Source organism: Aegilops tauschii, chromosome 1 (genome assembly GCF_002575655.3).
Source record: "Aegilops tauschii subsp. strangulata cultivar AL8/78 chromosome 1, Aet v6.0, whole genome shotgun sequence".
Classification (NCBI taxonomy): Eukaryota; Viridiplantae; Streptophyta; class Magnoliopsida; order Poales; family Poaceae; genus Aegilops; species Aegilops tauschii.
Genome location: NC_053035.3, coordinates 259,602,747 through 259,624,249, shown reverse-complemented (window position 1 = coordinate 259,624,249; position 21,503 = coordinate 259,602,747). Strand labels below are relative to the sequence as shown.

Here is a 21,503-nt window from a genome sequence, read left to right as displayed (position 1 = left end):
GGATGACGTTTAACAAACCCCAAAGTTCATGAAGCAAGCATGAAGAAACTCGATACTCTCATGGTCTAAGGAATTATGCAAACGTTAACCATCTCTATGTTATGTACCATTAACTTGTGACGAATGAATCTCTTAGCATAACATCAATCCGGGTCGATTCAACACAAATGTTCTCTTAACATTGTACCCTCAAAGTTGCTGGCATTGACATGCCCATGATCAGGAAAACAGAACCATCATGCAACACTTGAGCTAGTCTTAGAGGCCAGACTAAGAATACTTCTTACCGTTTATTATTCCACACGTTCATATGAGTCTTCCTCCGAGCCTCGTGTTATTGCAGACTCGAGAACCATAGCAGTTATAGCATGGAACATAAACATAATTATGGACATGGAGATAAGTAATAGCATTTATTATTGCCTCTAGGGCATATCTCCTACACTATCCCTCGGTGGTTTTGGTAATTCCTAACAACATATAGCTCATTGAACTAATGCTATTTCAAGATGATCATTTCGGAAAGTTCAATGATTGGCATGGCATGGATTAGGAATGGGGACCCCTCAAAATGCTAAGGACACATATTGGCTCAAGCTCAAGACTCTACATTTTCATTTTAGTGATCCAAGATCATATTGAGTCCATAGGAAAAGCCAATACTATTAAAAGGGGGTGAGGTGTTGCTTAATGGCTTGCTTGATCAAAATCCTTAGTGATATGCTCCAAAAGCCCTCAACCACTTTCTCATATCCACATATGTCACAAACCAAAAGTCAAACTCGTCCCCACCGAAATTATCTATCCGGCGCCACCGAGTTCATTTAACATAGCCACTGCGAGAAACCCTAGTCTTTTCGGTCTCACCGATAGGGATCTCGGTCTCACCGAGATGGGTTTGCAAACTCTCTGTTTCCCTTCATAACGTTTCGGTCTAACCGAGATGAGCGATCGGTCCCACCGAGTTTGCAATGCAAACTCTCTGTTTCCCTTTCGTAACGGTTCGGTCCCATCGAAATGTGTGATTCGGCCCCACCGAGTTTGCCTGACCAACTCTCTGTTTTCCTATTATAGAAATCGGTCCTACCGAGTTTATGTGATTGGTCTCACCGAGATTACGTTATGCCCTAACCCTAATGAAATCGATCCCACCGAGTTGACATGTCGGTCCCATCGAAAATCCTAACATTCACATTTTGAACTAAATCGGTCTGACCGAGTTCCATGATTTGGTCCCATCGAGTTTGGTAAATTGTGTGTAACGGTTAGATTTTGTGTGGAGGCTATATATACCCCTTCACCCACTCTTCATTCGTGGAGAGAGCCATCAGAAGGTGCCTTCACTTCCAGCATACATTTTCTGAGAGAGAACCACCTACTCATGTGTTGAGACCAAGATATTCCATTCCAACCACAAGAATCTTGATCTCTAGCCTTCACCAAGTTGCTTTCCACTCAAATCATCTTTCCACCAAATGCAAATCTGTGAGAGAGAGTTGAGTGTTGGGGAGACTATCATTTGAAGCACAAGATCAAGGAGTTCATCATCAACAAACCATCTATTACCTTTTGGAGAGTGGTGTCTCCTAGATTGGGTAGGTGTCACTTGGGAGCCTCCGACAAGATTGTGGAGTTGAACCAATGAGTTTGTATGGGCAAGGAGATCGCCTACTTCGTGAAGATCTACCCTAGTGAGGCAATTCCTTCGTGGGCGATGGCCATGGTGGGATAGACAAGGTTGCTTCTTTGTGGACCCTTCGTGGGTGGAGCCCTCTGTGGACTCACGCAACCGTTAGCCTTCGTGGGTTGAAGTCTCCATCAACGTGGATGTACGATAGCACCACCTATCGGAACCACCCCAAAAATCTCAATGTCTACATTGCGTTTGCTCCTCCAAACTCCTCCCTTTACCTTCATATGCAAATGCTTTACATTCCGCTGCTATACTCTTAGACTTGCATGTGTAGGTTGATTGCTTGACTTGTGCTAAGTTGCTAAAATCTGCCAAGACTTCATATTGGGAAAAGGCTAGATTTTTATTTGGTCAAGTAGTCTAATCACCCCCCCCCTCTAGACATACTTTTGATCCTACAAGGTTTGTGATTCCCTATGCAAGCACGAAAGTCAATAGTTGTGCAATAAAATTACATTCTACTTGTGGTGCATTATTAGGTGTTAATTATGCTCAATGCTCGCTTATGAGATTATTAGTTTCTTGGTTGCTCGCTTCTCAATCTTTTGCTAGCCTTCATTTTGCACTAAGTATGATCACTACTAGTGCATCCAAAATTCTTTAAACCAGTTTTGCCACATGAGTCCACTATACGTACCTATATGCGGTATTCTTTTGCCGTTCTAAGCAAATTTGTATGTGCCATCTCTAATTTTCAAAATAAATTTCTCTTTTGTGTGCTTGTACCGCTCGCGAGGCGGTGAGGGGTGGCCAATCATGCTAGATGTGTTTTTCTCACGATGAGTGTTTATTCACTTGTCATTGCACGAGAGTAAGGCAAAGGTATTGGGGATGCCCAGTCCCGAAATGAAAAATGAATTTACTTTATGTTTTCAAATAATAATTTCTTGGAAAGTGCTGGTATGGAGGGCACCGTGGATACGGTTAGCCATGGAAAGTTAAAGTATGGTGGAAAAAGGAATAAACTTTATTTTCTGTTTGGGAACCGCCTATGATATATCTAGCATGGAAAGTGTTGGGAACTCTAAGTCGTTTTCGTTGGTGGGAAAAGTATAACTCTCAAAATGTTTTTATCTCTCAATTTTTGCTTTGTGCTCTGGCACCTCTACAAATCCCTACTTCCCTCTACGAAGGGCCTTTCTTTTACTTTATGCAATTTTTATTTTTAATTTGAGTCTCCATCTTCTTTTATAAAGCACCAACTAGGGGGCACTATGATCATACTTGAGCATTGGGTGTAGATAATATGCGAGTGTGTTTCATGAATGGATCAATGATTGAGCATGATGGGCTAGGGATAACTTATTTTAGCGTTGATATTTTGAAAGACATTGTTGCTTGTTGATATGCTTGAGTATTTAAGTCCTCATGTCAAAACTAGACTATTGCTTTGAACCATATAAAAGTCCAGATGTCCATGCTACAAAGAAAAGAATATTATATGACATGTTAGGCAACATTCCACATCAAAAATTCTGTTTTTTATCATTTACCTACTCGAGGACAAGCAGGAATTAAGCTTGGGGATGCTGATACGTCTCCAACATATCTATAATTTTTTATTGTTCCATGTTGTTATATTATCATTCTTGGATGTTTTATAATCATTTTATATCATTTATTGGTACTAACCTATTGACATAGTGCCAAGTGCCAGTTGTTGTTTTTTGCATGTTCTTTACATCGCAGGAAATCAATATCAAACGGAGTCCAAACACCGCGAAACTTTTTGAGGATTTTTTATGGACCAAAACACTTCCAATGGGCCAGAGTAGCACCTGGGGGTGCCCCGAGGGGGGCACAACCCACCAGGGCGCGCCTGGGCCCAGGCGCGCCCAGGTGGGTTGTGCCCTCCAGCACCCCCTCTTTACCCTATAAATTCCCCAAAATTCCAAAAACCCTTGGGGTTAACCTAGATCAGAAGTTCCACCGCCGCAAGGCTTTATAGCCATGAGAAACCAATCTAGACCCCGTTCCGGCACCCTGCCAGAGGGGGGAATCATCTCCGGTGGCCATCTTCATCATCCCGGCGGCCACCACGATGAGGAGGGAGTAGTCCACCCTCGGGGTTGAGGGTTTGTACCAGTAGCTATGTGTTTAATCTCTCTCTCTGATGATCTTGAGATGTCATGATCTTGATGTATCGTGGGCTTTGTTAATATAGTCGGATCATATGGTGTTCCCTCTCTATCTTGTTGTGATGAATTGAGTTTTTCCCTTTGAGATTTCGTTGTTATTGGATTGAATACTCTTATGGATTTGAGAGCACTTGATATATGACTTGCATATGAATACTCGTGGTGATAATGGGGTATCATATTGATTCACTTGATATATGTTTTGGCACTCAACTCGCGGATTCCTGAGGTGACATCGGGGTAATCTACGCATAGGGGTTGATGCACGTTTTCGTCTTTTGTTTCTCCGGTAGAAATCTTGGGGCACTCTTTGAGGTTCTTTGAGTTTGATTGAGTATTATGAATCTGAATTTGCTTTGGTGTTATTTTAGTACGAACTATAGGATAGATCGAACGGAAAGAATACCTTTGTGTTATTTTAGTACGAACTCTTGAATAGATCGAACGGAAAGAATAGCTTTGAGGTGGTTTCGTACCCTACAAACAATTTCTTCTTATGTTCTCCGCTAGATATTAACTTTGGAGTGATTCTTCATCGCACTTTGAGGGGTGGTTATATGATCCAATTATATTAGCACTGTTGAGAGATTGCACTAGCGAAAGTACGGACCCTAGGCCTCATTTTCAAGCATTGCAATACCGTTTTTGTGCCCGTTTACTATTTGCTACCTTGCTGTTTTTATTTATTCAGATTATAAAAATATATTTCTACCATCAATATTACACTTTGATCACCATCTCTTAGCCGAACTAGTGCACCTATACAAATTACCATTGTATTTGGTGTGTTGGGGACACAAGAGACTTTTTATTATTTGGTTGCAGGGTTGTTTGAGAGAGACCATCTTCATCCTACACCTCCCTCGGATTGATAAACCTTAGGTCATCCACTTGAGGGAAAATTGCTACTATCCTACAAAACTCTGCGCTTGGAGGCCCAACACGTGTCTACAAGAATAAAGTTGCGTAGTAGACATCAAAGTCCAAAGAACTATCAGCAGATCGTCGACAGCCAGAGTCGATCCATTGTTACAACTTTGTACAAAGCTACATCATGCCGCCAATGAACTGAACCGAAGCAACACTCAAGGGAAGCATGGAAAGAACATCAAACCCTCACATCCACATGTGATCTAAATCGAAACCTGCATCTATTCATAGAACCGCTCATGATGCCGCTATTGGGAAACGCAATAGAAAAACAAAAAAATCTCCCTATGATCACCCAGGAACAATATGAAGATGCATAAACGGTTTGAATCATGATCGTTACCGAATCCAAGTAGCAGCGGAAGTAGACGAGTCGGTGAAGATCTTACTTGGAGTACCTCAAACTGTAGATGAACGATCCTGTGAACCGCCCACGAACGATCCCTCGAACGGAAGACTGAAACCACAACCTCTCTACTTGGTTGCAAGCGTACGGTCTCCACGATCCAACAGCGCTTTGCTGCCCAGAGCTAATCGTCACCGGAGAATTAGAGGGAGGATATTAGAACCACACTAGGCTTCTAAATATGAGGACTATATGATCTAGGTCAAGCTCTAATTGATCACCTAGGAGCAACTAGAACTAGAACTAGAGGAGGCTCCAACACTTGTATATCCAAATAGCACAAAAGCCTCTAGTATTGTTGGGGGAGAGGAGGGGCTGCCACACAAGGAGGAAAGCCCCTCCTTGGTGTGCGTGCCAAAGGGGGGAGGGGGAACCCTCCCCCACTCCAATTTGGCCTCCCCACTTGGAAAAGTGGGGCGCCTTCCCTATTGTGCCATGGTGGCCCAATTCTCCTTCCACCACTTGGCCTTTTAAGGCCCCTTGATATTAAATTAAATATGAAAGTCTCCTGACAATTACTAGAGCCTTTTATTATTAATTTAACATCATCGGAAACATTTCTACCTATATATTATTTATCGGGAATAGCGGTATTGCCGTTAAACTCTGAAACCCTTACGGTGACCCCGAAACACTTCCAGGTCCTCTCAAAACTATTTCAAATATTAGTGAAACAATTCCACAAATAAATAATTGATACTCTCATCCTACTAACACTGAACATGTCGTGATTACCATAAGCTTGTGACCCCGCAGGTTCGGTAAAACATAGACATGAACGAAACCCTTTCGTTCAATGACCGATAGCGGAACCATGGACGTCCATATCGATCCCTATGATTATACGAATGGCATTCGGGTGAACCTTTGGTTATCATGTGATGTTCCCTTTGCTTCACGATACTTTACAAAACCCGAGATGCATCGATATCCTCCTGAGTCATACACATGCTCACTATACCATCATCCTCGTTACATGTTTTGTCCTTCTTTCTCGTTAAAGTGTTCCGGCATCCCCGTGACACAGTGACATGTGTCTATCCAGATGATGATGGATGCCGTCACACCGAGAGGGCCCTAAGAATATATCTCCATCGTCAGAGGAACAAATTCCACTCTCGAGCTACCTAGTCCCTTGTCAAACTTTCCGATGAACCTGTAAGTTGTCGTTATGATCATCGTATTACAAATGATGTTTGAGCAATCCTAAAGTCCACCGTACAGTAGTAAGTGACTACGATACTCTCATGGTCTAAGGAACTAAAACACATGTCAACACTCTGTTTATAACAATTGATTTCAGACGATATTATCTTAAAGTATAACAAAGAAGTTTGGGACGAGTCAATATGATCATTCTTCTAACATCATACTCTCAATGTTGTTTTAGGACTATCGTTACACTTAACGATATCCTAAGATCCGGAAAACATGATCACCAACAATACTTGAGCCGGTCTTAGAGGCAAGACCAGTAACCTATTCTTTACCATTTATCATTTGACACGTGGATATGAGTTTTACACTGAATCGCATATTCCAGGATCATAAAAATTATAGCATGAAATATAAACTCTTAATTATGAAAATAAAAATATAATAATACAATATTATTGCCGCTAGGGCATATTTCCAACAATGTGCCAAATCCTCAGGTCAAAAGGATCGGGGGGGGGGGGGATATACTTGGTTCATAAGAGTGCCAACTAGGGCAAAAATAGACTTTGGATGCTCTCCTCAAACTTTGTATTAGCGAAATCATGTCTCTATGTATCATGACAAAGTATGCCTAGGGGGAAGTCTGATATGTCTCCAATGTATCTATAATTTTTTATTGTTCCATGCTATTATAGTATTAATCTTTGATTTTTTTTGGGACCAACCTGTTAACTTAGTGCCCAGTGCCATTTGCTATGTTTTGCCTGTTTTCTGGCTTTTTAGGAAATCAATATAAAAAAGGGTCCAAATGGAGAAAAAACTTTGGATTAATTTTTTCTGGACCAGAAGAGACCCTAGAAGGTTCGGGAGAAGGCCAGAAGAGCCACGAGGGAGTGACAAGATCGAGGGGCGCGCCCCAGGGGGGCGCCCCCCAGGCTTGTGGGATCCTCGTGGCACCTCCAACCCTAATTCCACCTCTATAAATTCTCAAATATTCCCCTGACATCAGAGAACCACCCGAAATATTTTTTCCATCGCCGCAAGTTCCAGAACCACAAGATCCCATGTGGAGGCCTTCTCCGGTACTCTACCGGAGGGGGAATCGATCACGGAGGGGCTCTGCATCAACCTTGCTGCCCTTCCGATGATGTGTACCACAGACCTACGGGTCCATAGTTAGTAGCTAGATGGCTTCTTCTCTCTCTTTGATCTTCAATACAATGTTCTCCTTGATGTTCTTGGAGATCTATTTGATGTAATGACTTTTTGCGATGTGTTTGTTGGGATCCGATGAATTATGAGTTTATGGTCAGATCTATCCATGAATATTATTTGAGTTTTCTCTAAACTCTTTTATGCATGATTGTTATTTCTCTCTAATCAATTGATTTGGTTTGACCAACTAGATTGATTTATCTTGCAATGGGAGAGGTGTTTTGTAATGGGTTCGATCTTGCGGTGCTCAATCCCAATGACAGAAGGGGACATGACACGTATTGTATTGTTGCTATTAATGGTAAAAAGATGGGGTATATTCATACGTGAGTTTACTTTGTCTACAACATGTCATCTTGCTTAAGGCGTTACTCCGTTCTTTATGAACTTAATACTCTAGATGCATGCTGGATAGCGGTCGGTGTGTGGAGTAATAGTAGTAGATGCATAATCGTTTCGGTCTACTTGTCTCGGACGTGATGCCTATATACATGATCATTTCCTTGGATATCGTCATAATTATTTGTTTTTCTATCAACTGCCCAACAGTAATTTGTTTACCCACTGTATGCTATTTTCAAGAGAGAAGCCTCTATTGAAAACTATGGCCCCCGGTTCTACTTTTTATCATATATTAAAACCAAAAGTACCTTGCTGCGTTTTTACTTTATTTATTTTATTTTATATTTTGTTCGATCTATCTATCTATCACTATACAATTAAATCTTGCTTGTAAGCATCGAGGGATTGACAATCCCTTGTACGCGTTGGGTTGCAAGAATTTGTTGTTTGTGTGCAGGTGCTGCTAACGAGGTGTTGCGTGGTTCTTCTACTGGATTGATAACCTTGATTCTTAACTGAGAGAAATAGTTATCTCTACTGCACTGCATCATTCTCTTCTCTTCGAGGAAATCCCAACATAGTTCACAAGTAGCAACGTACATGAATGATTTGGGATGTAACAATATAACGGAAATACTAGTTGCTTTGTGATGGCCACAAAAAGGGCATTCCTTAAAATAGTAAACTGATATTTTTCCTACTTCAAATGAAGTCAATATTTTTACTAGATGACGACGTGTGTACAAAGATCATTCCCTCAAAGTTTCATGGATTTTTGGAGGAATGTAAATATATATTTGGATTTATGAGCAAACAATGGTTATAAAAAGAATATCTAATTTAAAGGAAACATTGCATTGTACATGAAAATATTTTGTTAGAGCATGATCTAAACCATATACCATATTTAGGGTTTATAGTTTAGCCTTTTAGGTAACAAATGCAATATTTAGATATTATGATATTTCATATTGCCATGCCCTAAACCATATAACATATTGTTTTATTTTGAGTATTTTCATGCCAAATCCAATTCTTTTGTTAGAGTTATAGAAGTGCCTCATAATTACCTAACATGTAACAAATGTTTAGGCTTTTAGGGTTGAGAGTATGGTTTTAGATATAACTAATACCATATCCTTGACCCTACACCCATAAACCCTATTAACATACTATTAAGGGATTTTGTACTGTCGGTAAAAAAACATTTTGTCAAAGTTCTAGGAGTGCCCAACCATTACATAACCTAACAAAGTAAACTAAGCTTCACTACATCTGATACAGAAGGATACTGGAGGGTTATAGTGATTCAAACTGAATATCTGATGCTCATTAGTTTAAGGTCACAAGTGGTTATGTGTTTATACTTGGTGGTGACACTGTTTCCTTGAAGTCTGGCAACTCAATCATCATAACAAAGTGAATAATGGAAGCATAACTCGTAATATTAGATACCACCACCGTTGAAGAAGAGTGACCTTGTGAACATTTAATTACATGCCACCCGGTTCCAGAGATTTGTGTCATCTATCATTTTTTTCATCTCACTTTGTCATGTACACCTACGAAGTGAGATAACATGCATTCTTTTTTTTTGCGGGTGAGATAACATGCATCCGAAACCACGCCTCTTGTAAACCCGTAGGTGATCATGTTTTTTGAAAGCGCTCTCGTGCAATTACTGGCTTCTTCTCCAACGTGGTTGCGCACGACTACTCCCAATGACGGCGACTCCCTCAACGTCGAAGTTCGCTTTGATGACATGGCATTTGATGATAGTGCGAACACATCTTCTTCCACCACACCATATGTGTTTGTATCCCTTTGTCACGGATCATGGGTTATTGTGACTTGCACTCTGACACAAAGACATTATTTTATCCTAGACATCATATCACATGTTTAGCTTTTCAAATCTACTATAAAAGTTCAACGGGAGTACAAAGCATCTCAAATAAAAATTACATTGAGATTCCGAGACCACCAAACGACCACCACTGCCGCCAGAACGAGCCGCCGACATGCCTCTATCGCCGCTCCTCTGCCAGAGCCAGCTTGATCTTGTCGATGACATCACATGTTTAGTTTGATTGGTATTTTCTCTAGTCAAATAATCATGTATATTGTTTTCATCATGTTTTATCCACTGCATTTTCAGTTCAAATTTAATGAAAAGTATGCATATATTCAACAATAAATAAATATATATACTCCTACTAATACTAATAAGAAAAAGAAGTATGTGAACTGCATAAGGTACGGAGTAGTGGCATATCGGACACATATTGCCTGGCCCCGAGCCTCCAAATCCGCGAGCCGCACCTCGAAACCGCAAACTCACCCATCGTTCCATCTATTCAACCGCGCAACCATATGATGTTGCTAGGCTCCGCTCATGGAAACGCACCGCCACCATATATTGTCCCGGGCAGCCGTGATCGCCCAAGCTAGCAATGGAGCTCTCACTCGTCTCCGCCAAGGCCTCGCCCCGCGCCGCCGCGGCCGCCGCCTCCTCCTCCCCGCTCCTCCCCTCCGCCACGCGGAGCCGCCCCCGCGGCCGGCGGTTCCGCTGCGTCGCCGCGGCGTCCAAGGGGGAGGAGGTGTTCGGCGGCCGGAAGGAGCTCACGGGCGTGCAGCCGCTGGTGGAGGCATTGCCGCCCGCGGGGCGGGCGGTGTTGGAGCTCGCGGTCGTTGCCGCGGCGGCGGCAGGGGGGTACACCCTCGGGACACGCTACGGCGGCACGCGGACCACGGCCGTCGCGGGCGCGGCCGTGCTCGGGGCGGCCACCCTTGCGGGGGCTGCCGCTGTGAACTCCGTCGTGCCGGAGGTCGCCGCCGTGGGGCTCCACAACTACGTCGCAGGCTCTGACGACCCCACCGCGCTGGAGGCTAGTGAGGTGGCGGCCATCGCGAGCAAGTGAGTCTGGAATGCCGCCCACTAGTTGCTGCTTGGTTTTGCTCTTCACTTGTGTGTATTAGCGGCCGTGTGATTACGTCAAATTTCTTCTTCTTCTTCTTCCATAAAAAGCATTTTCTTAAGTGTTTTAGTCCAGTTTTGAAACTTGAATTCTTTGTTACTACACAAAATGGAGTTAGTCCATTAGCTTATCATTTGTTTTGTTTCAGATATGGAGTCAGTACACAAGATGCAGCATTCAAATCAGAGCTCTGTGACCTGTATGCCAGGTGAGCCTCCCTCTTGACACCTCTGAAATTGTTCAGTTGTTTTCCACGATTGTGAACATGGTGTGTGCAAGACTACAGATAAATATTGGCTTTAAGTACAGCAGTGATTTTTGGTTCAAGGATGCAAGCTTTAACTGCACATATTTCATAACGACACTTCTGTGTGCACATGATATTCCCTTGAACTGCTTTTGTATGTTTTGTCAAATAGTTTGATAATTTAACAGTTAACACAAGTTTTTTTTTCAAAGCCATCAATTCAATTTATAGCTGTTGTTGCCTGTAAAAACCCTCGGGAAATTTGGTAACTGAAAACATCTTTGGTTCAAAATTTCAGATACAAGTAATTGTTGCTTGAGCAAGTTGCTGAGTATTGTAACTCTTAATGGGCCAATGAGGCAATGACAGTATTGGATGGCATTGTTGGCATTCACCACTCTGTGTGCCCTGTTACCGCCTTTATCCTACTATACAAGCGAGGCTTCTTGCTGTGGCCCTTAGCCACTTACTAATTTCAAGCAACCTATATTGCACAACGCTAACACACTTGCTTCTTTACTTATATAGGAGTAATTCAGATTACTTTATTTGGTCCTGTGGTAATGATAAAGCACTTACTTTGCTGCTTTTATGTAGCATGCATTTCCCCTTTTAGAAGTAAAATGAAAACATCACCTACATATAGTTCACATCTTAACAATCTGGCCATTGATGAACATTAGCCATTCGCTTATACTTTATCCTATCCATTCTTTCCGCAGCTTTGTTTACTCAGTACTTCCTCCAGGACATGAAGCTCTCAAAGGTACTGAGGTTGAAGCTATTAAAAAGTTTAAAAAAGCTCTTGGACTTGATGATGTGGATGCTGCAAATATGCACATGGCGGTATTGCCTCATGATCCAAGCACTTCTATATCTTAGTATCTATATCAGGTGTTCTTATGACTTTACTCACCATTTTCACATTTACTTTGTTTTCTCCCCATCGCCTTACGCGTCTCACTTTGCTCGCTGTAATAGATTGGTAGACGCTTATACAGAGAGAGACTCGATGTAAGTGACTCTGCTTGGAAGTAATTATGCACAATGGATACCTAAAACTGTTTACTAATTCTGTTTAACTATGGGAAATATTTCATAGGCATTCCAAAAGTTAATTTTTGTGTCAAATCTTGTCTTCGGAGATGCATCAGACTTCATACTTCCATGGAAACATCTTTTCGGGATCACAGACTATCAGGTACATTAGTATAAGATAATGGTCACTCATTTACCACTATGCATAGCATGCCTCAGTTTTGTGACTTAGTCTTATCAAGAAAGCAGAATGCCACCACCATTATGGTATTTTTTTTAATGTCGCGGTCAAATTTGGCATGTAATTGCTCCCATTTTATTAAATTTGCCACCTTGAGAGGCCTCTCAAATCATGCTTAGCATGCTCATTGCTTAGTGTTGTGCCGTTCGTGATGCAAGTCGTGGACGGAGGCCGAAGGTTTTGCCTGGAATTCCAAACTCTCGGTGCCACTAATTTAGGTTACAAGTATTGGAAATGAAATACTCCTTTCGTCCAACATGCGTGCTAGACTACCTGGCACAAAATATAAAATTGTAATAATAATGACGTCTTTTGCTACAAACGTGCCCACATAATTTTGTCATGGCCAATTTACATGTCAAATAAAAATGATAGTAGTAGTTAAAAGCAAATAGCTTTGTGTTGACGAACACGAGGACATAGATTTCCTGAAAGGCTGAAACATGTACATATTGCACATTCATATGTCTCAGAGACCTTTTTGCTAGTAGTTCAGAGCATACCTTTTGAGCTTCTCATTCCTAATTACTCTGGTGCAAGTATCTGTATTTCTGCATGTCTTGTTTGGCATAGTAGTTGTTCATTGTCATGATATTTTGGCAGATCGATATTGCTATGCGGGAGAATGCCAAAATTCTATACGCGTTAGAGCTCAAGTCTATTGGAAGAGGTATCGTTTAAACACGCTCTTCTGTAGGCATTAGTTCCATTCTTAAGTCATATTGTTCTTACAGGGTATAACATTGTCAGGTGGATTAGACTTAGAGTAGGGAAGATAGAATGGTACCTTCTGTTATCGTACTGATTACATGATATATTATTTTTTTGCATTTCTCATCTCTGACGTATGATATTTCTCTAGGTCTTGACATAGGCACGCTCATTGAAGTGAGGAGAGTACAACTTGCATATAAACTTTTTGATGAGGTAACCCTTTTCTTGTCACAATTTTACTGCTTGATTGGTTTCAGTTGCTTTTTCATCTTCACCGGTACCTGGGGCATAATATCACTTATATCCAAATAGCATAAAATCTAAGTATGTACTGTACAATTCGCCAAAAAAAGGAAAGGTATGTACTGTGTACACCCGACAAGAGTTAGGCTGCTAATTTTCTGCAGCAGATTGCAGAATAAGCACAACACATCATACTTCAGCAACCGCAAATTGAGCCTTAGACAACAGACGACATAAAAGTGATTCAAATATGGGAAACGTTACCTTTCAGCCGGCTGATCGCGCTCTCATGTCCGCCGCCTCCTTTGCTCGACACGTGGCCATGTGGTTGTGAGTTAAATCGGAGGGAAGGAAGGAGCGGAGGGACACGACCTCGTGAGCGTGCTACGTGCTGTCGATTGCCGCCGGTACTCGCGAGAATCGGTCAGCACGGCGGCTTTTTTTGGCAACAAGGACTATGTTGCAATAGCGACGGACACAGCTGCTAGCCGCACATGCTTGTTTTTTGCAAAATGTTTCTGCAACAAGGATCCTGTTGCAAAAAAAAACTGCAACCTTACCTCTGTTGCAAGGTTTCTGTAACATGATCATTGTTGCAAAGATGTCTCTGCAACATTGCCTATGTTGCAATGGGGAATGACACGTTCGGCTGCTCAACGAAGCGAGATCCGACGGCTCGCGAGGCAGCGGGTATTTTAAAAAGATCCGCCGGCCGACGCGTAGCAGCTCCCTTCAAATATTTAATTGTTGTCAATCTAAGCATGTTGTGTTGTAGCATATCTGAATATTTGAATTTTTTGCAGGTTGCTGCTGACATGTTCAAGGAGCATGCCAAGAAGTTGGTTCAAGAAAACATTTCATCTGCTTTATCCATATTGAAGTCCAATACCAGTGCAGGGTATGAGGCCTACTTATCTTCAAAAACCTGCTGACAGAATTTATCATTTGAGACTTTGCACGAAAACCTGATTTTTTTTACGAGAACATGAAAACTTGAATTAATGTTACCCATAATATAATGCTTTTAAGAAAAATGGTGTTTCTTATTTAAACTGATGCAGGTTTTTAATTTGTTGTAACTTCAAGTGATATATAATGAGGAAAGTAGATAGTATGTAGCAATTAGGAACAACATATTTTTCTCCCTTGTTAACAGCAAGAAGTCATCCATCACATGCCACCTTCCCACACATAGGCCAGTCCTGTTCTTGTTGGAGTTGCAAGCTTTCAGTGTTGTTTTGTCTATCACAAGCAATAACATATGTACTCAAACCAGTTGATAGAAGTGATTTCCTTTTCGAAAAAAGTTGATATAGGCTTAAATTTGATGGATATTTCTGCCTTCACTACTTGGTGGTAATTAACTATTAGTGAGAAAAATGAGCCATCTGCCTTCCAAGGGAATGTGTGAATATCAACAATATACTTTGTACGAAACTGCATGGGCTTTTCTTGACCAATATTTATCAAATAGATGCTCCCGTTGGAGAAGTGGTCAAGCCATCTGAATCTTTCTATGCATCGATGTAGAACATAAACACTTCTTTGCCTTGATACTAAACCATATGATCTCTGATTACAGGAACATTCCCACAGAGGTCATTAGTGAGGTGAATAGTATCCTTGCATTCAATAAGTTGCTAACAGTTCTAAGCAAGTTTCCTCAAGGCGACCGATTTGCACGTGGGCTAGGACCTATCTCGTTAGGTGATTAAAGTTGTAAAGTTTTTTTAATTCATATGTGATTGGTTGGACCTTGCTTAAGATTGGTTCTTGTGAATGTCTTGCATAGCTGGAGATTTTGATCATGATAAAATGGTTGGTGATCTAAAGATACTCTATGCGGCCTATACAACAGAAGTACTTTCAGATGGACGTCTTGATGATGAGAAGGTGATTCCACATTCTACGCATTTAATTAATTAATTTGATGCTCCTTTTGAAATGTTAACCTGAAATAAGGCATCACTAGTTCTGTAGGCCTATGAAATGACCAATTCGAATAAACACAACTGTTGCGAATTTTCTTGATTTAAGTTGAGTAGGGCTAGTTAGCAAGAGGCTGGGAATCTTCAAAATAGTCTGGATTTTGTGTGGACATAATTAATCCATTGAATTTTGAGCATTCCAGACTAGGTAATCTTAGATCAAGTGGTTTGTACAGTAAATGATGGTGCTGTAGAAACTGCTGTATACACACACAGGCTCTATCTTGTATGTATTTTATATTTCTATATATTTCACAACCTTAATGGTAACTGGTAAGTAATTAGGAGATAATATGTTAAGGTGTTGAGCTGTTGTTAAGAAATAATAACGGCTGAAAAATCATGTTTCATTTGTTTGAGTATCAAGATCGTGCCCATTAAGAAACTGCGATAAATTATGCTTACTGTCAAATACAACTGTGAATTATGCCTAGCATTAGATCAGTTAGCTTGAGTTTACATAACCCTACTTGATTAGACCCCCACTTATCACTTGAATAATTCTTTTCTTTTTAAAAGTACTTAAATTGGAGGATATTGTCAATGTGTCAATGACATGTGGCCTCAGCCTCACATGCAATGCTATTTCCTGATGATGCATCTCTGCGATTGTACCGAGCTATTTCTGTCGGTTATATGGGAGCGCACATGGTAGATTGATTAGCTTTACCCAATTGAACTATCTTCAAACCTTGTTATTGTTCGTTGCTACTCAAACTGCAATACACAACTTGCCAACTTGGTATGTGTGTTCAAACGGTTCATGGTTTTGATTGTTCAAAATCACCTTATGACCATTCCCATACTTTTTTCTACTGAATATGGTAATGTGTTTTGGGGGTTAGCATCTTAACAGAAATCTTTCTGTGAATGACAAAAATGCAGCTTGGTCCCTTGAATGAGCTGAGGAATATATTTGGGCTTGGGAAGCGTGAGGCAGAAGCAATCATAGAAGGAGTAATGTCAGATGTTAAATCTCAAGTACCAGCATGATGATGCTCGTGCGTGTGCATCGCTACACAGTAAAAGGTTGTGCTACTATTTGTTCAGGAATACTGTTTTCTTTGTTGCATGGAAATAACCAGAGAGAAAACAATGTCATTCGGAATTGTTGCCTTTCAGGTAGCATTTTGTATTTCTGCCAGTTACCAGGTAAAAGAATTTCGTGAACAGAAAAGAAACATGCCCTTCTGCATAAACTGCATATACCAATAACCATGTAAACCATACACATCATACAAGTATATAACTAAACCAAAGAACAATTGTAACGACTTGTAAGTTTCCCACAACAAATCATGTTGTAACTTGTGCTTTCCACCCGTTGTAATAAAAACATGCACTGAAGTGAAAGGGGGACAACTATGAGATTTCCTAACAGTGACCACTTTCTAGCCAAGTACTCCCTCCATCCTAAAATAAATGTCGCTGATGTAGTACAAAGTTGTGCTAAATCGGCGACACTTATTTTGGAGCGGAAGGGAGTAGAATACAACTTAATGCCCTCAGCAACTTCAAGGCCTAAAATTGTGCTAAAATATTAACTTTAGGTTCTAGAGAACGTTAATCTTGAGCATTTTGGTTGAGCGCTTCGTGTGCAATGATTGTGGTCCTAGTAGACCAACTTGTATCGAAAGTTCTCTCTGCTCGTGAGCTCAAATGAGCTCATGATGAACAGTAAAATCAGAAAATTTTGAAATAAAAAATAAAAAATCTGTTTTTTCTTTTGTGGCAAACATTGAAAATGTTTTGATTGTTTGCAAAGTTTCGTCATGGAATGACAAACGTGGAAGTCGTGGCAAAAAAATAAAGATAAAATCGATACTCCAAAAATGTTTAAAAAAAATCCGAAAAAGGCTTTCGTCCCGCTTTATATATAAAGCAAACCGCCACAACCACAACCAAGTTCCAGCAAGGTAGCAACACCACAACAAAGTACACACAAACGAGGTAGCACACAAAGGGTTCTGCTGAGAGCACCAACTCAACAAGTGCTAAATAAAAACAAAAGGGGCACATGCCGTGAAGAGGAGCAAGAAGGTAGTCCTGGTCCGGCGGCGGTGGAGGAAGTGGAGACGCCAATCAGAGAGCAAAGGATCTGAGACCTACAGTGAGAGAGTCAATGGCGCCACACTCCGGTCCACGGCTAAGAGCATCTCTAGCAGAACCCGTATATAGCCAACCTGCAAAACTCGTTTACAGTTCGCGGAAAAACGGCTATGCGGGGTTTGCTCGGCCGCAGCCCGTGCCAATCCGCAAATCAGATGGGTTTTTATCTGAATTTGACACATATGCCACATATTCAGAATTATTAATTCAATATAAGATAAAATATCAATATTACAATACAGCAATCATCCAAATTACAATAATTATTGAAATCACCGAAGCAAACTAAATAATTCAATACAAAACTTGTCCTGAATACAAATCACACATGAATTAAATGAAATGAATGCAAAAATGGAATGTGTTACCGCTCAGCCCTTTGCCAATGGTGCTCAATGAGATCCTCCTGAAAGCTGAAAGTGGGTGTTTGCATCTTCAATCTCCAATGCAAACCCATGCACTGACTTAATTATAGTATCTTCGCCAATGCTAAGGTACTCATCGGCATAGTCAGCCGGAATGTCGTATGCAATTACCCTCATAGCTGCTGAGATTTTTTATATGCACTAAATCCCTTCAAGCCCGCGACATTTCTTCTTTGACTAAAATACCGACAATTGGCCTCGCAAGCTTGCACTATTTTTACAAAGAGGGATCGGCGCATTCGGTACCTTCTCCGGAAGAGGTGCGGCGGATATGTTGAATTGTCCGTGACGTAGTCTTGCATCAACATCTCGTTCCCGAGATGGCTATTGCGAGGAATGCAAAGACGGGCGACGATGGATCCTCACCGTCTCTTTCGGTTCTCATCGTCGTGGTCCTTCACGACTAGGTCCATCACCAACATTTGTTGCCGATGGTTCTCAAGCAGTGTCTCAACATTCGAGTCATCTGAATCGGATGAATCCTCGAGCAAAAACCTCTCACGAGGGCTCAATTCTATCTAAAATCACAAATACGAACGCCGCATAAACCAACTATGCATATCGCATCCGAAAGCATAAGCACAAGTACTCACCGGCGGCTCAGGGCGGTGGCTCTTCGGCGGTCGATCCCGGGGCGGCTCGGCTTGGCGGATCCGGGGAGCCGGTGAAGTGGCTAGGTGGAACCGGGTGAGGGGCGCCCCGGCGGCGTGATTCCATCCGCAGATATGGCCGGAATCGCCAGCGGCGGACGGGTGGAACCGATGGCGGGCAGCTGCGGAAGGGGGTGGGGAACGCGCGCAGGCTGAAATGTCCCTCCCAACAACCGCTTTTCTGAGATACATGGCATGCATCGTCAGGTCGAGGGGGAAACATGTGTTTTCGCGGGTTGGAGGTGGGATTTTATCGCGTCCCTCAAAAAAAATTACGGGTCTGACGCATTTACAGCTGTTAGGGCATATTTTCCCTTGGTCGTTTTGGTGATTAATGACAATGCATTTGCGGACTAATCGTGTGCATTGAGCATTTCAGATAATCTATCTTTTGGCACAAGACGATTCGAACCCCTCTAGATATTTATGAAGACGGTGTTTTCTTGCGTTTCTTTTTTGGTGGACTTGAGTCGTAGGAACACCGTATTATTAAGAGGGGGTCCGCTTCGGAAAGGTTTGGGTGGAATCAACACGTACACTTTATCTTTGCACCATCATTCTTTTCCGGCATTTGAGCTTGTCCCTCCTTTGTGTTTGAATCCTGTCAGAACAGGCTAAGCGGTAGTACCGCTCTGTCCAACGGTAGTACCGCCCCAGCGGTACTGCCGCTGTGCAGTACGGCTCCTACTTCCGCCTATTGTGTGGGTTCTGTAAACGGGCGATAGTAGAACGATAGTTCGCCACGGTAATACCGCTCCTGCGGTACTACGGGGCCAGTTGCCTCTCAACTACTGCGGGTTTACTAGACATCCCAGGTTAAGCGGAAGTACCGCTGGCTAGTACCGCGGGGAGTACCGCTTTATTTTCCATGTTTTGGACAGGTCTGTTCCACTGGCGGTAGTAGAGCAGTAGTTCTTGGCGGTAGTACCGCCCCGGGCGGCACTACTGCCCTGCCCTCCTCTATTACCGCGGGTATCGGCTGCAGTTCAACTCTATGCGGTAGTACCGCTGGAGGGCGCGGTAGTACCGCTCCGGCGGCACTACCGTCCCCCTGACTTGCTTAGGTTGAACTATGTGGCCGGCACTTCCGTGCCAGTGGAAGTGCCGCTCAGCCGAGCGGTACTACCGCTTATGCACGGGTTGTGGGACCATAACTGTTAGATCCATTCTTCCACTATATAAAGGAGTCACCTTTCTTCTAGTTGACTACCTCTTCCTCCCCCAAGCTCCATTGTTGCTCTTAAGCTTATTTCCGCCCGATCTCTCTCCCCAGCCAATCAAACTTGTTGATTTCTTTAGGGATTGGTTGAGAAGGCCTAGATCTACACTTCCACCAAGAGAAATTTGATTCCCCCCACTAATCCCTTGCGGATCTTGTTACTCTTGGGTGTTTGAGCACCCTAGACGGTTGAGGTCACCTCGGAGCCACATTCCATTGTGGTGAAGCTACGTGGTGTTGTTGGGAGCCTCCAATTAAGCTGTGGAGATTGCCTCAACCTTGTTTGTAAAGGTTCGGTCGTTGCCTTCAAGGGCACCACTAGTGGAATCACGACATCTCGCATTGTGTGAGGGCGTGAGGAGAATACGGTGGCCCTAGTGGCTTCTTGGGGAGCATTGTGCCTCCACACCACTCCAACGGAGACGTACTTCCCCTCAACGGAAAGGAACTTCGGTAACACATCCTCGTCTCCACCGACTCCACTTGTGGTTATCTCTTGCCTTTTACTTTGTGCAAGCTAGTAGTTGTTGTTGTTGTAGCATCATATAAGATGCTAAAAGTGCGTTATATCGACTAGAGGGGGGTGAATAGGCGATTTTTACAAATTCGTCACTAAGGAATTTCAGGATGAGGAAATTCCTAGGCAGCGAACTACTTAGCAATGGAAAAAGTACTCAGATGCAAGCATAATGGAACAGAAGCATAGTCATCATGATGAAATGAAAACAAGCACAGAGTACAAGTAGCGTAAACACAGGATAAGTAGGCTGAAGACAAACTGACTGAAGAAATAGGATAGAGGAAATTGAGAAAGTCTTTAGTCAAAGTCTTCAAACAGTAACGATCAAGTACTTCTACACAGAAATGAGGAAATGAAAGAGTTGAGGAAATAGAACCAGTAGCTCGGTGAAGACGATGATTTGGTAGACCAGTTCCAACTGTTGTGACAGTCGTATGTCTGGTTGGAGCGGCTAGGTATTTAAACCTGAGAACACACAGTCCTCACTGTATTCTCCTTGAGCTAAGCTCACACAGACCTCGCCCAATCACTCGTGGTAAGTCTTCAGGTGACTTCCAAACCTTCACAGACTCGGTCACTCGGCGATCCACAATTTCCTCTTGGATGCTCTAGACCATGAAGCCTAACCGTCTGCAGGATGCACAGTCCTCAAAGGTAACAAGCGTCGGTTCCACATAGGAACAATCTCTTCAGTGATGCTCAATCACTTTGGTTTTCTAGGTGTTTGGGTTTGGGTTTTCCTCACTTGATGATTTTCGCTCAAAGTCCTCGGAGGATGGGATGCTCTCGATGACAAGTGTCAGTTTCTCTCGGAGCAGCCAACCAGCTAGTGGCTGTAGGGGGCGGCTATTTATAGCCTAGGGAGCAGCCCGACATGATAAGACATAAATGCCATTCAGTGATATGATCGTTAGGTGGGTAGATATTTTGAGACAGCTGGCGCGTAGCACAGCAACGGTCGGAAATTTGGCTATCAAATTCCTCAGGGCTATCATGTTCCTCACTCGTAGGCAATCTGCACTGACGAATTCCTAACTCCTCAGTCAGAACAAATTCCACAGAGACCAGAAGATCTTCGTCTCTGTCACTGAAGAAATTTACTAAACTGTATGAGATTCCAATGGCTTCACTCGAAAGGATTGGTAGGTGTAGGATTTTGAGATGAGCATCACTTGGAAAATTTTCCTTAGTTTTACCTCGACCCCCTTTAACAGTATGGTGTTTCCTATGACTCAAGAAAGAGAAAAAG

At 42.3% G+C, this 21,503-nt stretch overlaps 1 protein-coding gene across 2 annotated transcripts; it reads left to right on the top strand.

Moving 5' to 3' along the window:
- Window positions 1-10,162: 10,162 nt before the first annotated feature.
- LOC109751339 (protein TIC110, chloroplastic) lies at window positions 10,163-16,512 on the top strand. 2 transcript variants are annotated; one of them, XM_020310233.4, is made up of 12 exons: window positions 10,163-10,799; window positions 11,009-11,068; window positions 11,830-11,953; window positions 12,089-12,121; window positions 12,210-12,308; window positions 12,990-13,056; window positions 13,249-13,313; window positions 14,147-14,241; window positions 14,926-15,050; window positions 15,136-15,236; window positions 16,217-16,360; window positions 16,454-16,512. In XM_020310233.4, exons 1-11 carry the CDS (start codon window positions 10,336-10,338, stop codon window positions 16,322-16,324), a joined length of 1,341 nt encoding a protein of 446 aa, XP_020165822.1. In that variant the 5' UTR covers window positions 10,163-10,335; the 3' UTR covers window positions 16,325-16,360; window positions 16,454-16,512. The 2 variants fall into 2 exon arrangements, with proteins under 2 accessions (XP_020165822.1, XP_020165821.1); XM_020310232.4 differs by having other exon boundaries at window positions 16,217-16,512.
- The last annotated feature ends 4,991 nt before the right edge of the window (window positions 16,513-21,503 follow it).

Bases quoted from the DNA above. Each gene is read 5' to 3' on its own strand.
- LOC109751339 (XM_020310233.4), top strand. From the start codon at position 10,336: ATGGAGCTCTCACTCGTCTCCGCCAAGGCCTCGCCCCGCGCCGCCGCG. The intron at 11,954-12,088 runs GTATTGCCTCAT...TCGCTGTAATAG, and splicing joins CTGCAAATATGCACATGGCG to ATTGGTAGACGCTTATACAG. The intron at 14,242-14,925 runs GTATGAGGCCTA...CTCTGATTACAG, and splicing joins AAGTCCAATACCAGTGCAGG to GAACATTCCCACAGAGGTCA.